This window comes from Ptychodera flava, chromosome 6, assembly GCF_041260155.1.
Source record: "Ptychodera flava strain L36383 chromosome 6, AS_Pfla_20210202, whole genome shotgun sequence".
Classification (NCBI taxonomy): domain Eukaryota; kingdom Metazoa; phylum Hemichordata; class Enteropneusta; family Ptychoderidae; genus Ptychodera; species Ptychodera flava.
In genome coordinates, this window is record NC_091933.1 from 21,317,326 (window position 1) to 21,332,962 (window position 15,637).

The following is a 15,637-nucleotide window of genomic DNA, read 5'->3' on the forward strand; positions in this document are numbered from 1 at the left end:
GATGTCCATACATCTCTAGACAATAACGCGGTTCTAACAAAAGTAGTATTGTAATTTTTATCACGAACTTTCTGATCAAGCAACGTCGATAGCCACTTTGAACGACAATCGCCCAAGGCACGCGGTGATCTTGTCTTCTGGAATTCATTGAATTCGTGCGCAGACGAATACAGAGTTAGTAAAGAAAGCGTCAGCTCATCGCAGCTTTGGTAGGAGGTGGTCCAATGCGTGAGAACACCGAGACTTGATTATTTTATTATAATATGTTGAAATGGTTCTACATATTTAAGTATTTTATGACCAAGTAAATAATATTGAAGTTTGCCATTAAGACCTATAATATACAAACCTGTGTGAAAAATATATAACGAAACTACTTCTGTAATTTTCATTATATTTCATGATATAAGAATAAAAGTGTGCATAAATTTTAAAAAGGTGTACTTCAGTTTTGTTTCGATTCAATCAATAAACATGATAAAGTGTCTGCAGTACACACTTCTGGTTTAAGAAGGAGTTAAAACACTGCACTGGTATGGGTATAAATAACAATACAAACCCGACACTCAGGAACAAAAACCAGGAGCGGGTGAAGAAATTTCAATCAATCAATCAATCAATCAATCAATCAATCAATCAATCAATCAATTCAACTTTATTCATCCCTTAAGGGCAATTCAGATTGGCGGACAACACACAAAATATCACAATAAACAACAAAACAAGACTAAAACTAAAAAAAAGTGACAACACACAACGACCGTTAAGATACATCATTTAAAAACCGCACAGCGGTAGGAATAAAGGAATTCTTGAGCCGGTTTGTCTTGCAAACTGGACACTTAGTAAAACGTCTTCCCGAAGGAAGCAGTTGGAATTCTGAATTTAAAATATGCTCTGATGAATTTAAAATGGAACGTGCTTTCCTCAGACACTGTTGCTTGTAAAATGACCAAATGCTCCTCTGTGGTGCGCCAATAACCTTTGAACTTAAAGTGACAATATTTTCTATGGAATTCTTGTGTTTTAAACTTAAATTCTGGAACCAGCAGATAAATGAGAAAGTTATGATGCTTTCGATAAAAGACTTGTAAAAGAGAGATAAAATTGTCTTGTTCACTGAAAAGGATTCCAATTTCCGTAAAAAATACATACGTTGTTTCCCCTTCTTTAAAATCGCTTCAGAATTCGCATCCCACCTCAATTTATCGTCAAAAATCGAGCCAAGATATGTGTAAATATGAACAATTTCAACTTCCTGATCATGAATAATGCTCTCCACAGGTTTGTGTTTTTGTCTCCTGAAGTCAAAAACAATTTCCTTGGTTTTGACTACGTTCAGATTAAGGTATGAATTGTCACACCAATTAACAAATTCGTCTAGGACGGGACCATGTTTTTCATCAGGCCCTACAAGAAGCGAGAGGAGAGCCGAGTCATCTGCAAATTTTAGTGTGGCGACCTTCATAGTTACTTCTACAGTCATCTGTATAGAGGATATAGAGCAGAGGAGACAAAACGCAACCCTGTGGAGAACCGGTAGATGTTTGTAAAGAATCAGACATTTTACATTTCAGATAGAATCCCTCGTCAGTGTGTGACGAACGATGAAAACTGCCTGAACTGGAAACGAAAAGAAATGAAAAAGAAATGAAACGAAAAAGACTTCGAACCTGATTGATTAATTTCTTTTTCTTCCTGTCTTACACACTGACGAAGGATAAGTTGCACCCGAAACTTCTTTTTTTATCGCGCTGCTTCTGGTGTTTTTTATCCGGGATATCCGGTTTATTATCGTGAAAATCCGGGTTACTGTTTTAGTTACGAAAACGTCTATTACGACTTTCAAAACTACCAACACCGCCCCTCTACCGCGGCCCTCCACACGTTGGCAGATGGGCCGTGCTACAAAAGAACGCAACAGAATGGAAACATGGCAAGTTGTACATTTGTAAGCTTCAATGCAGACAGAAATATTTAGATGCTGGGAAACATAATTCATCTGTAATTCATTTGTAATATGAGGGTTTTAAGAGCAATATGAGGATTAAGTGTCAGGGATAGTAGCAGATAGTCAACGTCGTAAGAGTAACTCGATAAATCACTTTAATCACTTTATTGCATAACAACACACTTCGGAAAGTGCAGTATAGCAAGAACAAAACTAAACATTGCATAAAACATTGTTGTCTATGTCTTTACCTGCAGCTGCTGGGGGAAACATAGTGTTTGTAATATATTTCATGAGAGACAGCGTATCATCTGAAGTTAAAATGTACAAAAACTTATCTCTTTCTATCAAATATAGGATAATACAACTTCATCGCACAAAAGAGAACTTCTCTATCACTATTATATTTTTGACACTTCATTAAATAGTGAAATTCATCCTCGACGGAAGACTTACAAAACTTACAAAATCTGGATTCAGGCGGAATTCTTGGTTTTGACCTTCTGCCTAACTCGATTTGTAAACAGTGATCAGAAATACGAAGTTTTGTGACCAATTTTCAACAGCGTAAGTTCTTGATATCCAGTAAGTAATTCTCTAAACCAAACTTAGTTTTAAATTCTCTGTATACGTTCTGAGCTTATTATTTCCCTTCCCTAGAGACTTATTATCATTGTGTAAATCACTGTACCAAGAAACTTGATAATGCTTGCGTAAGTTATTCTGGACAATTTTAATAGTGGTATTAATGTTACAAACAGCTGACCAAATATTACCCTCGCTATAAGTATCTAGTATGTTTTGAATGAACTCAAACCACTTTGAATGACATCTTGCAGAAAGATACGCTGAACGTAACAGAATGTCATCACTGAAAACTAACTTGTGCCAATATTTTAACATGCGTTTGACTATGGCAATTTTGATAGGATATCTACCAAGTTCACCTATAATACCTGCCTGAGGAGCATGTTTTGAAACTCCCAGTGAATATCTATAGAAAGAAAAGCTAACAACATTTAAGAAATTACTCTTATCATTAACTTCATTCCCCCAAATTTCACAACCATAGGTAAGAATGGGAACAATCAAATGATCAAAAAGATCTAAAGCAACTTTCACAGAAAAATTCCCATCATAAGAAATACCTTTACGAAGACTAAAAAGAGCTTAAGTAGCTTTCATCTTAAGATTGTGAAAATTTGCTTGAAATTTGCCATTGGGAGTTAAAACAAAACCGAGATAACAATACTCTTTCACAACATCAAGGGCAAGTCCATTATAGGTAAGTAATGTACCTTTCAGTAAGTGATTACTTTTGTTAAAAACCATGACTTTTGACTTCTTTGTACTAATAGAAAGCTTCCACTTCAAACAATAAGAGTGTAATTTATCAAGACAACTTTGCAAACCTACTTGAGTTTCTGAAATCAACAGCAGATCATCAGCATATGATAGACAGTTGATGCGCAATGAATCTAATGTAATGGGGCTGTCCTCACTGGAGCCAAAAGTACCTGGAAGGTCATTTATGTCAATGTTAAATAACTTAGGGCTCAGATTATACCCCTGTTAAATTCCTACTTTAGATTCAAACATGCCAGTGAGGCTATTATTAGATTTAACACAATAGTTAACATTTTCATACATAGACTTAAATAAATAAAATGAAAGTTACCAAATTCTTGTTATTAATTTGACCAGGAAAACTCTACGTCTTATGATTCCATGAGACCTGCATGGTCAGTTCTGGATTAAATAGCAATTATGTTTGAGACGCTGTCATATGAAATATGATGGAATGCATTTATCTAGGCATACCCACAAGTCCCGCCCCATCGATGTATCAAGCACGTGACGTCATGTGCCGCTTTGTGTGTTTTTTTTTGTTTGACCCACCTATTGTCATTCAGGTGCGCTGTCACGCGTGGTGCGCTGTGAAGGGACGTCGGCCGCGTCATAGAGCAAAATGGCGACGAAGGGTGAGGTACTACGCATACTTTTAACGCTGGCATTGGCAATCTCTGTCACCTCAGGTAAGGCGAACCCCAGGACCATTCTGTTGAAACCGACAAGGTTTATGCGTTGAGAGAATTTCAGATTGCTAGTTTTTGACTGTTTATGTGACAAAATAGGGAAATGCTCACAGCATTATGCCCTGCGTGTAATGTCGACGCTAAGGGTAAAAGCTGATGATTCAGGACTGTGCAGAACAACCCGCTTCGCCAAAAACACAGACAGGTGAAAGTGAAAGTATTAACTCTGTCGATTGTTGTACTACAATGCAATAATGTTATTCTTGTCTTTCTACTATATAAGGTTTGTAAGGAAGAGTAAAAAGGGAGATCAAAGTCTCGCTCTGCTGTTTGATTGCTAGGTTTTGGATGCTAGCTTCAGCCGAGTCTGCTGATATGTCCAGCACAGTGCCGCTTTTGGCTTCTGGTTTTTCGCATTTCTGGACTGCTGATGCTAAGCCTATACATATGCCTTTGTAATTCGGGAGAAATCGCGAAATTTCCTCTCACTGAACTTCCTCACGCATTTCCTTTTGGGTTCACGACGAGTGAACACCGTTTGAAACCTGAATGTTTAGCTCAGGGTGAGTGCGCGGGGGTAGTAGAGAGTGATTATACAACACATTGCAAGTCACAATACTTGATCACTTTCATTATCCACGGTGCACATTTCGGCCCATTGTGATCCGATCTTCCCAAGCAATGAAACCGACGATACCCAGTTTGTGTGTAAGTAACACCGCGCTAGCTTAAGCCAATTAATTCTCGTACCAAGCCGCGTTCAGCTCGGAAATGAAAATTAATTGCGTAACGGTACTATTGTGTTTTATCCGGTATGGCCGCTAACAGTATATTCATAGAAGCGAGAGTGTCATAGAGGTAGAGTTGAGGCGAGCCATGGACCTTAAGGTAGAACGCACCTCGGGACAGATATTCGGACTCTCAAACTTTTACGATTCTCTTCTGATAAACCAAATGTTGGGGTTCGTTTTAAAGCTCTTGGTGAAAGAAAACTTTTCACCGGCTTAGTTTTTCGAAATTCGAAAATTTTTATTTTTCTCCATAGAGTTAACACAGGGATGGCGGCCATTTTGAATTTCTAATATCGGTAAATCTTGGGTAATTTGTTTCTCTAGTACCAAATTTGCACGGTGACCCCCTATTTTTATTCTTGATTTTGAAAGAGAATGATTGAAAGATTCTTTGAGGAAAGTTAGAGCAAAAGTTTAAGTCTTTCGCTTTCGAGGTGCAGACTACCTTAAATTGTGTAAAGATGGTTCACGTCGCTAATATTTCAACTTCCTCTCTATGATGATACTAACCTTATACATCCATTTATTGTTTAAACAAAAAGCATTGCAATTGTAGAGGATGGAAGGGACAGTGTATTAAGGTTCCAATACAAGAAATTGACCTTTTTAATCTAACAATTCTCTGGGGGTTAATAAGCTCAAAACCCCCGTAAATTGTACATTTTCTGAAAACCTAGATATGGGGGAACATTTTGATAACAACAGTATTTTCATTGTTTACATAACTATCACGTGACAGGTAATTTGCATAACCTTTCAAAAATCGGTTTTCTCTATGTTTTGTTTCAATTCTTCAAAATATCTGACTCAAACTTTCTTGAATGCAAGCTGACACAACGCTCTTGAAAAGTCTGTCTCAGATTTGTTATATCTTGCTTAGTTTTTTTGGAGCACAATTTTAAAGAAATCAGCTAGGATTATATTCACCGCTGTGGAAGTTTTTCTGGCATAAAATTTGTTTTAGGTGGTCTAAATAGATTCTGAGACATGCTTTGAAAGATCCTTATGACAGCTTGTACTCACAAAAATTTCAGCCTCATATCTCAAAGCATTGAAACAAAACATAGGGAAAACCGATTTTTGAAAGGTCATGCAAATTACCTGTCACGTGATAGCTATGTAAACAATGGTAACACTTTGGTGACCAAAATGTTCCTCTATATCTAGGCTTTCCGAAAATATATGATTTACGGGGATTCTGAGCTTATTAATCACTAGAGAATTGTTAGCTTTAAAAAGTCAATTTCTTGTCCTGGAACCTTAACTGACACCTGTTGATTCCTGCGACCTTTCGACAACATCAAAAACTGATAAGTGGTCGGTATGTCTGTGGTATTGGTAGCTCGCATTGACATATTTCACGTTTCTCTCCTTTGTAAGGCATACCTTCGTCTCTTCGAGAATAATATTCTTTATACAAATAAAAGTGGTAAAGTTTTCATCAGTTTAAAGGGAAATTACATGGAATTATAATGTATTTTGTACGGCACATACCACTGAGAGCAGTAGCGAGACTGTCTATGCTGAGTGAACGAGTGAACATTCATCAATGTTTACATTATAGCGGCTGGACCGTCTGTCATGTGATTGTGTATTTCGCCGGTCACAGGGCCCTAATAAAGGGAGTCATGGTTTCACGGAGGGACTGTGTTTCACAGATCAAATCAGTCGGATGATCTTCAATATGTCCCTACACGGAGGGTTTTCTCTTTATGGTCTCGACGACCACTTTGGAAAATAATTATTGACATTACGGCAAAGGCTGTTGCGTCACCACCCGTCTTATATTACACCATGGAGTAGTCCCTACCTCATACTATAATCTCTGTAACCTCCATGCATAATTATACATGTACTATATAGTTCACTGGGATGTGCGCAACCGCACAATATGGCCCCATAAGTTTTTGTGCTACCGTGTGTAAAAATGTGAACTCATTTACATAGCTGTGACGCAAGTATACTCCACGTTATTTTAACAGCTATCGTCCCATACTAGTAAGCTAATGTAGGGGATATTCAGGTTGGAGGCCAAAAGTATGAGCTGATCGATTGAAAACAGAGGCAAGTCAGAAAATAATTCAAAACTCAACTTGACGATAGAATCGAAAACAGGCACTGAGAAAATAGTGGTGGAAATATATTCGGTACATTTTCATTTAGACACAGCTCCTCGGTGTAGAAATATTTAAGCAATTATGTAACCCCTCACGGCCTATATAATGGACGAAAGCAAACTTAACGTACGAGGCGAAGCCAGTGAATTTGTAGATGTAGAAAACATCTGGGCCACACAGTGTTTGATAACCGGATACATTATCAGTAATAATCGGGGGGTGGGGGTGGGGGAGGGTGACGTCACAAAAATTCACTGGTATTGACAAAGCTATAATAATAGAATATCTGACATTGTTTAAACACTGTTTATATCGTTCAGATTGAAATATTTAGGTTTAACCCTCGCTAAATGCGATATGGACGTTGCTTTGTCGACAATCAGATCTAGTGTGTTCCGACACAGTCCCTCCACTTTGTGGAAGGACTGTGTATCCGGGCATCGTTCGTTGTATACTCAGGCATTGAATTATTTTTACCATGAACATATCTGCACGCAGAGCTGTATGATGAAAGCGCTTCAAGACCCTTTTAGGGTATATGCTTGAACTGACCGCGAGATGTCGTCTGCGTACAAGTTAATTAGCGATACAAATTTCATAAAACTATCGATTTAATAAAATCGTTTTTACGAGTATGTTGGTGTAATTTCAACACCAATACACTGTACAACTCAATGACATGTACCATTGATCGCCGTCAAATAATTATGAAAAGATCTTTCAGGTCAACTCAGGTCCTTCAAATATCTGGATAAAAGCAGGAATGCTCAGAAGATCGTTCGAGTTTTGATCTCTTGATACACACGAACACCTGAATACACACGGTTTCATGACGAACGATTACTATTCGTACAAGTTAGTAAAATTACAATGTTGATTTCATGTGACCATGGTATGCCTTTTCAAGCCGAGCCACATGTCTGTGAAAATCACGTTCGCGCACAGACACCTTTTTTCGTCATTAACTTTTTGTATGTTTGTTTTGGGTCTTCAAATACTCTCGGATATGTAGTAAGATAGCTTATGGTTCGCTCTTTCAGCCAACATAACCAGACAGCAACGAATGAACCAAAATCAGGGATAATTAAAGCTGCAAGCAGCGTTGGCGGGGCCCAAGCGGATAACATGGTTGAAAGATCTTGCACTCATGATATCATGTGCAAAATTCGATCTTGGAATAGTATGATTTTGAACATCATCTCATAGTTACTGTACGTGTCAGTGGGAATTGCATGTTTTACGTAAAATCCAATATGGCGGCCAAATATGAAGGATGTAGCACTTGTGGTTACTGAGTTATGGACATATACTCATATTTAAGGGCAAAAGTCATCGAGGTCACGTGACATTTTGTCAAAAAAATTGTAATGCTAAGTTATCCCTATATACCAAAAATCGGACCTCTAGCTCTATTGGCTGGCTCAGAATTAGATATGCGCATAATTAATGAGGTACAGGATGTGGTGTCATAAGGTCTCCCATCATACCAAATATGAAGGCTGTAGCACTTGTGGTTACTGAGTTATGGACATATACGTATATTCAAGGTCAAAGGTCATCGAGGTCACGTGACATTATGTCAAAAAAATTGTATTGCTAAGTTATCCATATATACCAAAAATCAGACCTCTAGCTCTATTGGCTGGCTCAGAATTAGATATGCGCATAATTAATGAGGTACAGGATGTGGTGTCATAAGGTCTCCCATCATACCAAATATGAAGGGTGTAGCACTTGTGGTTACTGAGTTATGGACATATACGTATATTCAAGGTCAAAGGTCATCGAGGTCACGTGATATTTTGTCAAAAAAATTGTATTGCTAAGTTATCCCTATATACCAAAAATAAGATCTCTAGCTCTATTGGCTGGCTCAGAATTAGATATGCACATAATTAATGAGGTACAGGGTGTGGTGTTATCAGGTCTCCCATCATACCAAATATGAAGGCTGTAGCACTTGTGGTTACTGAGTTATTGACATAAACGTATATTCAAGGTCAAAGGTCATCGAGGTCACGTGACATTATGTCAAAAAAATTGTATTGCTAAGTTATCCATATATACCAAAAATCAGACCTCTAGCTCTATTGGCTGGCTCAGAATTAGATATGCGCATAATTAATGAGGTACAGGATGTGGTGTCATAAGGTCTCCCATCATACCAAATATGAAGGCTGTAGCACTTGTGGTTACTGAGTTATTGACATATACGTATATTCAAGGTCAAAGGTCATCGAGGTCACGTGATATTTTGTCAAAAAATTGTATTGCTAAGTTATCACCATATACCAAATTTAAGACCTCTAGCTCTATTGGCTGGCTCAGAATTAGATATGCGCATAATTAATGAGGTACAGGATGTGGTGTCATAAGGTCTCCCATCATACCAAATATGAAGGATGTAGCACTTGTGGTTACTTAGTTATTTTTAATGATTAAATTGCGATTTTCGTAAAATCCAAGATGGCGGCCAAATCACGTGACCGATCCAAACGTCATTCGCAAACTTGAAAGAGATCACTCTAAGGATGACATGAGTAAAATTCAGTTAAATCTGTGAGTTGGTTCGGGAGAAGAAGATTTTTAATGATTAAATTGCGATTTCGTAAAATCCAAGATGGCGGCCAAATCACTTGACCGATCCAAACGTCTTTCGCAAACTTGAAAGAGATCACTCCAAGGATGACATGAGTAAAATTTCAGCTAAATCTGTGTGTGGTTCTGGAGAAGAAGATTTTTAATGATTAAATTGCGATTTTCGTAAAATCCAAGATGGCGGCCAAATCAAGTAACCTATCCAATCGTCCTTCGCAAACTTGAAAGAGATCACTCCAAGGATAACATGAGTAAAATTTCAGTTAAATCGTGTGTTGGTTCTGGAGAAGAAGATTTTTAATGATTAAATTGCGATTTTCGTAAAATCCAAGATGGCGGCCAAATCACGTGACCGATTCAAACGGGTTTCGCAAACTTGAAAGAGATCACTCCAAGGATGACATGAGTAAAATTTCAGTTGAATCGGTGAGTTGGTTCAGGAGAAGAAGATTTTTAATGATTAAATTGTGATTTTTGTAAAATCCAAGATGGCGGCCAAATCACGTGACCGATCCAAACGTCTTTTGCAAACTTGAAAGAGATCACTCAAAGGATGACATGAGTAAAATTTCAGCTAAATCGGTGTGTTGGTTCTGGAGGAGAAGATTTTTAATGATTAAATTGCGATTTTCGTAAAATCCAAGATGGCGGCCAAATCACATGACCGATCCAAACGGGTTTCGCAAACTTGAAAGAGATCACTTTAAGGATGCCATGAGTAAAATTTCAGCTAAATCTGTATGTCGGTTCTGGAGAAGAAGATTTTTAAAATTAAATTGGTATTTTACGAAAATCCAATATGGCCGCCAGGTCGCGCGACTATTAGAAATTTCTATACCCAGGTGCACGAGATCTCATAGGTACCTATTAGCCCTGCAAGTTTCAGAAGTTTGCGGTAAGCGGTGTTTGAGTTCTAGGTCGACAAAAAAAGAGCGGAAGAGAAGAAGAAGAAGAAGAGAAGTAGAAGAAGAAGAGAAGAAGAAGAAAGTTGAACTCCTATAAAACCAATAGGGGCCCAGCCGGTTGGCTTGGGCCCTAAAATCTACACGTGCATAGCATTGTACTGTCGGTTGGAACGATATCAAAAGCCAGCATGTGCATTGAGCCAATAACAGTCCTATAGGATGAAATCTTGACATTTACAATGATGTATATTCTGTTTTATAACTGTGGAGTTTTTTTTTCTGTGACAGCTGCATGCAAAACTATGCACAGCATTGTTAACCCCTGGGTGTTAACCATACACATGTCGGGTATACTATCGCCCACTTCATGGCCCCAACTAATTGATCGGTAAAGCCATCTCACACGGTGTTGCATTCATCGACAGCATGTATATTGTACCATTCAACAGCCCCTCCATCACCAGCACTGTTGTTATACGAATCCTATTAGTCCGCAGAAGCCGTAAGAAAGGGCTAACTTGGTTAGTTGAGTAATAGCCACGCTTGTGAGATGGCGAATGTGATTTGGTTCTTGCTATGGTTGCTTATTGAGTAGCGCCGTCCCAAAGGAAAACATGCAGACACGGTCCGGTATGAAGAGTTCTTTAAAAAGAAACGAGTGCGGATAATTATGTCAACGTCACAAAAGCACAGCAACGGGGAAGAGTGAATATTAGGAACCGATTAAAGGTACAAGAATATTTCCCGTATGATTCCTTGAATTCTGAGAAAGTAAGTGACAAGTCTCTATGATTGTGCCTAATGTATTTCTCCCTCCCCTCTCTTTTTCGCCGATGGCCACAGCCGGTGGTGAGTACTGCGATGGATACCACGACAAAGATGGCGAATGGCACGATGGATTCGATTGCGATCATGGCTTCAATGTGTACTGTTGTGGAACCTGGCAGAACAAGACATGCTGTCCTTACGAGGGCAAATACGAAGATGAAAAAAACGATGGGGTTGAGATGTAAGTGGTCAGTGAATTTGTTGCAATTCAGCTCTTTTGGATCAGGAATCTTTTCAAAATGGATTCGACAACAACACACCCTTGAAACTTTGAATAACCCATGCACAGACCTTGAGCTAGACTTGCTCCAAGTCTGTGGGCATATAAGTATCAAAACATGTAATAAATTGAAGGACTAAACATCAGCGGACCGTCGCGCTGATGATAGGCTGTTGCATAGATCGTGCGGTGAACACCTTGGCTTGGCCAGCCAGTAACTCAGCTGCCGAGAAAAGCTAGGCGACTGGGGACCAGTCTAACATTGAGCGGGAAAGAGCACTTTTCTTTTTCCATGCCCGAAAAACTTAAACAAGCTTGAGGCATTGTAGGCAAGATTTGGACAGTAATGTGCAATTGAAGCAAGGTCGCCATATATTTTGGTAACTTGTCAATGTATTTTTTTTCACCATATATTTACAATAGCCTCCAATTAAAAAAATCCAATGGTTCGATTTTAATTAGGTGTGTGTCGGATCTGTTTCAGTGAGTTATTTAACCCAGATGGAAATTGTTGGATAGATAGATAAAACTTTTTTTCTTTTCTTTCCAGATTTAACATCATCATAAGACCGTTGATTTATGCCCTCATCACCCTATGCACAGCTGTTACAGGCTGTATATGTGTATGTTGCTTAGTGCGGGCTAACAAAAAGAAACGGGCTCAACAGGCTCAACAAAATGGTAAGTATCAAATGATACGATGGTTGCAACTGAGAGACTGGAACGGGGGTAATCGGGAACGGGGCGTGGGTTGAATGCTTGGTTGCATGGTTTTATAAAGCGTATAATATGTAGGTTCTCTCTGTACAGGGAGCTGTTGAAGTAAAAACTCAGCAAACTTGCACACGTTAGAATATGCTCACGATGATGTCAAATCTAAAGGCACGTACAAAACATATGCATACACAAGTCCTAGCCCTTCGTACACCAGCGCAAAGGCACAGAAGGTAGCCCAAATCCATATACCGATACCACACCCCTGGGACCCCGGGGGAGGTTGCACTCCCATAGAAAAGTGTACGTCAGGTATGTGTCGCCCGAATGGGTCACTTTTCACGAAAACAACCCTTAACATGGGTCACTTTTCATTGGAAAATAATACTATATAGGGCTCAGCCCTTGGTGTCGCGCCAGGGGTTAATATTGGCAATGTTATTTGTATTGATTCATGATAAAATGTAATTAATTGTTACTTCATAAACGTATATATGACAACTATGCCCAGTTTCCCTCTGATGAAAGCAGTTCACATACGTACACGCGCGGACGTCAAACCCTGCAGCAGTGCAGGTATGCCTATAGATTTTCTGTAACGTGTAAAAATTTTGGACAAAAATTGGCAAGTTTTACATTGATAACAGCCTATTGCGTTAAACAAGGGACGTATCATGCAATCATTATCATTGCAATGGTAACCGCACTGCCAAACTTCCACTTGCAAGCTGAAGCGTTCCGTCTAAAAACTGGCAATTTTTGAATTTAATTATTGACACTGGGGGGCGCTTTTCTAAAATTCAATCCCAGCATTCTTTGCGTATGCCACCGTTCATATGCGCGACTGTTTTCTCCCTTTATCTATATTAACGATATTCTGTATCAGCGACAAGGTGCATAATAACATTTACTGGCTAATAAAAGAGGTATATTTTATAAATGGAATGTTATATAATAATAATTTGTTTCGTATTTGTTTATTTACGAGTACTCAAAAAAAAAAAAAACATGGCGGCGCCCATGAAAGAAGGGTACACTTCCGGTTACTCGCATGGTATATTATGAATAAGCGCATGCGTAGTCAGTAAGCCGCTGGCGCGACTACTAAATGTGGGTCCTGGCAGGAATAAAGGATATGAGACCTTCACACGCTGTAGAATAATCGTACCCTCCCCCTCCCCTAATTTGTCAAGAAAATCTCCTTATATGGTTTATGTTTCAGGAATCGTCGTGGATAGGTACTTTCAGCTTGGGCGGCACACACCATATGAGAGTATTTGGAGTACCCCCCCCCCCCCCGGACCTCACCATTGAGTTACAACCTAACCTTGTCTTATTCAGTCCAATGGTCAACAAACCTAATATGGGATTCAATATGTCCCGATGAGAAAAATTGTGTAAAAGTGACTTTGTTGCACATTTACTCTATATTATTCTTTTTTTTTCAATTCTGTAGCAGTTATTGTTGGGGGTAACCAGCCGATGCCCATGAACCCACAATATACCAGGCCTGCTGCAACCTCTGCGTTTGCTGCTGGCACTTACCCGACCCAACAATATACCAACGATCCATACCCACAGCAGCAACAGCAGTACACATATGGGCAACAACAGTACCCGAATGACCCGCCACCGGAGTATCCGGGCAAGCAGTAGCATCCCCCCAATAATGCCCATTGTTTTTATCCAACAAGTCAACAAGTGCAAGTGGTTCAAATCATCGGCTAAATCATGACGTCATCAGGCTGAAAACGAATTGCATCGTACATATTGGTATCCAAATGTATGACCATGCTGTTATTCGACGAATTACTGTGTTTATATATTCGGATGTGGGGGACTTTTTATTCATAGATTTCAATTTAGAAACACCTGGGGCCGGACATTGTTACGTAGAGCGGGTAGGGTACTTTAGGATTGTGAGTTCGATACTTTTGCACAGTTTTGTGCTCTTGTATAGGACACTCGACTCTTATGATGGTCTATGGACTCTTATCCTGTGTTTGAAAGACATTATTTACAAGTAAATAAATAACAGTGAAGAAATTTTGTACAATATTTGGTAGGTTCAATCTATCGAGAATAAATTACTTACTTCGATTAGACTTAATTGATTTGAATACCTATAACTATGCAAATTGTAAACAGATAGATAATAATGAATAATTCGGATCTGATTGAAGTGGATGAGAGTGAGACTAACATGTATAGAAGTGTTTTGGACCAAAAATAGAAACTAAAACGAGCGTTGCATCTATTGTCAAAGATAGAATTCTCATGTAAACCGATATATCCTATTTTGAATAAAAAACTTCCAACGACATTAATGAGGGGATACCTACTCCACGACTAAACCAAACAAGAACTGACATTAAAGGCCCAAAATGGCCTGCAATCAGAAGAGGACCTGTAAGTACATTAGCTGTAAATAGCCTTATCGGGCCATTAAATAATAATTACAAAGGTTCAACATGAATTGGTAAAGAATTTCTGATAATGTTTGAGATTTTAATTTCATACTCAATCGAATATCAAATGTATTTTTAGGTTTTTTTTAGTTTTTTTGCTGTATGTTCATTTACAAGAGTATTTTTCATGGTCCATTATCTTGAATCACGAAATGAAAATGTCCGTATTGCTTTACGAATTTCTTTGACAAAGAAATATATATATATATATATATATATATATATATATATATATATATATATATATATATATATATATATATATATATTATATCTATATCTTACGAAATACTTTGATATATATATATATATATATATATATATATATATATATATATATATATATATTCTTTGTCAGGTTACAGGAGAGAGCCATTTTTATTTGTAATAACTTTAAAAGAGTATTTGCTTGTATTTTACGTGAAAACTTACTCACCAACGGACAGTAACAATTTACAACTTTAAAATAGGAAAAGCTTCTAATATTGATATTTTTTGGGTAAAACAAGTACGAAAATACCTCGGTTAAACGCTTTTCAACTGTTTTGAATCGAAGAGTCTGGCGTTAAAGAGCGAGTGATATCTCCTAACATTAGCCTTTCCTCAGTTTACATGGAGGAATAACATGGGTGTGGTAAAAGTTAGTACAGTGTAGATTTTGCTGTCCTATCGGTCAACATTAAGGTAATATGCGCCTCGAAAGTGAAAGACTTAAACTTTGGCTCAAACCTTCCTCAATGAAACTTTGAACCATTATTTTTCGAAATCAAAAATAAAATTCAGGGTTCACAGGGTGCAAAATTTGGAATTAAGGAAACAAATATTACCTAACATTTACCGATATTTGAAATTCAGAATGGCCGCCATCCCTGCCTTAACACTATGTAGGCTACACCAGTAAAATTTTCTATCTTCGGAAAAACTAACACGGTGAAATTTGTCTTTCTCCAATTGCATGAAAATTAACCTGTACATGTGGTAAGATAAAAAAAAAAAAGAGATTGTTGAA

General features: G+C 38.1%; 1 protein-coding gene across 1 annotated transcript; it reads left to right on the top strand.

The window, feature by feature from the left end:
• Positions 1 to 3,861: 3,861 nt before the first annotated feature.
• Positions 3,862 to 14,263, top strand: LOC139135132 (protein shisa-4-like). The gene is made up of 4 exons (XM_070702384.1): positions 3,862 to 3,987; positions 11,242 to 11,407; positions 11,997 to 12,127; positions 13,617 to 14,263. Exons 1-4 carry the CDS (start codon positions 3,921 to 3,923, stop codon positions 13,814 to 13,816), a joined length of 564 nt encoding a protein of 187 aa, XP_070558485.1. The 5' UTR covers positions 3,862 to 3,920; the 3' UTR covers positions 13,817 to 14,263.
• Positions 14,264 to 15,637: the final 1,374 nt, after the last annotated feature.

Excerpts from the sequence above, each read along its gene's own strand:
- LOC139135132 (XM_070702384.1), top strand. The coding sequence starts at position 3,921 with ATGGCGACGAAGGGTGAGGTACTACGCATACTTTTAACGCTGGCATTG. Across the intron at positions 3,988-11,241 it reads GGCAATCTCTGTCACCTCAG|CCGGTGGTGAGTACTGCGAT; the intron begins GTAAGGCGAACC and ends CGATGGCCACAG. Across the intron at positions 11,408-11,996 it reads AAAAACGATGGGGTTGAGAT|ATTTAACATCATCATAAGAC; the intron begins GTAAGTGGTCAG and ends TTTTCTTTCCAG.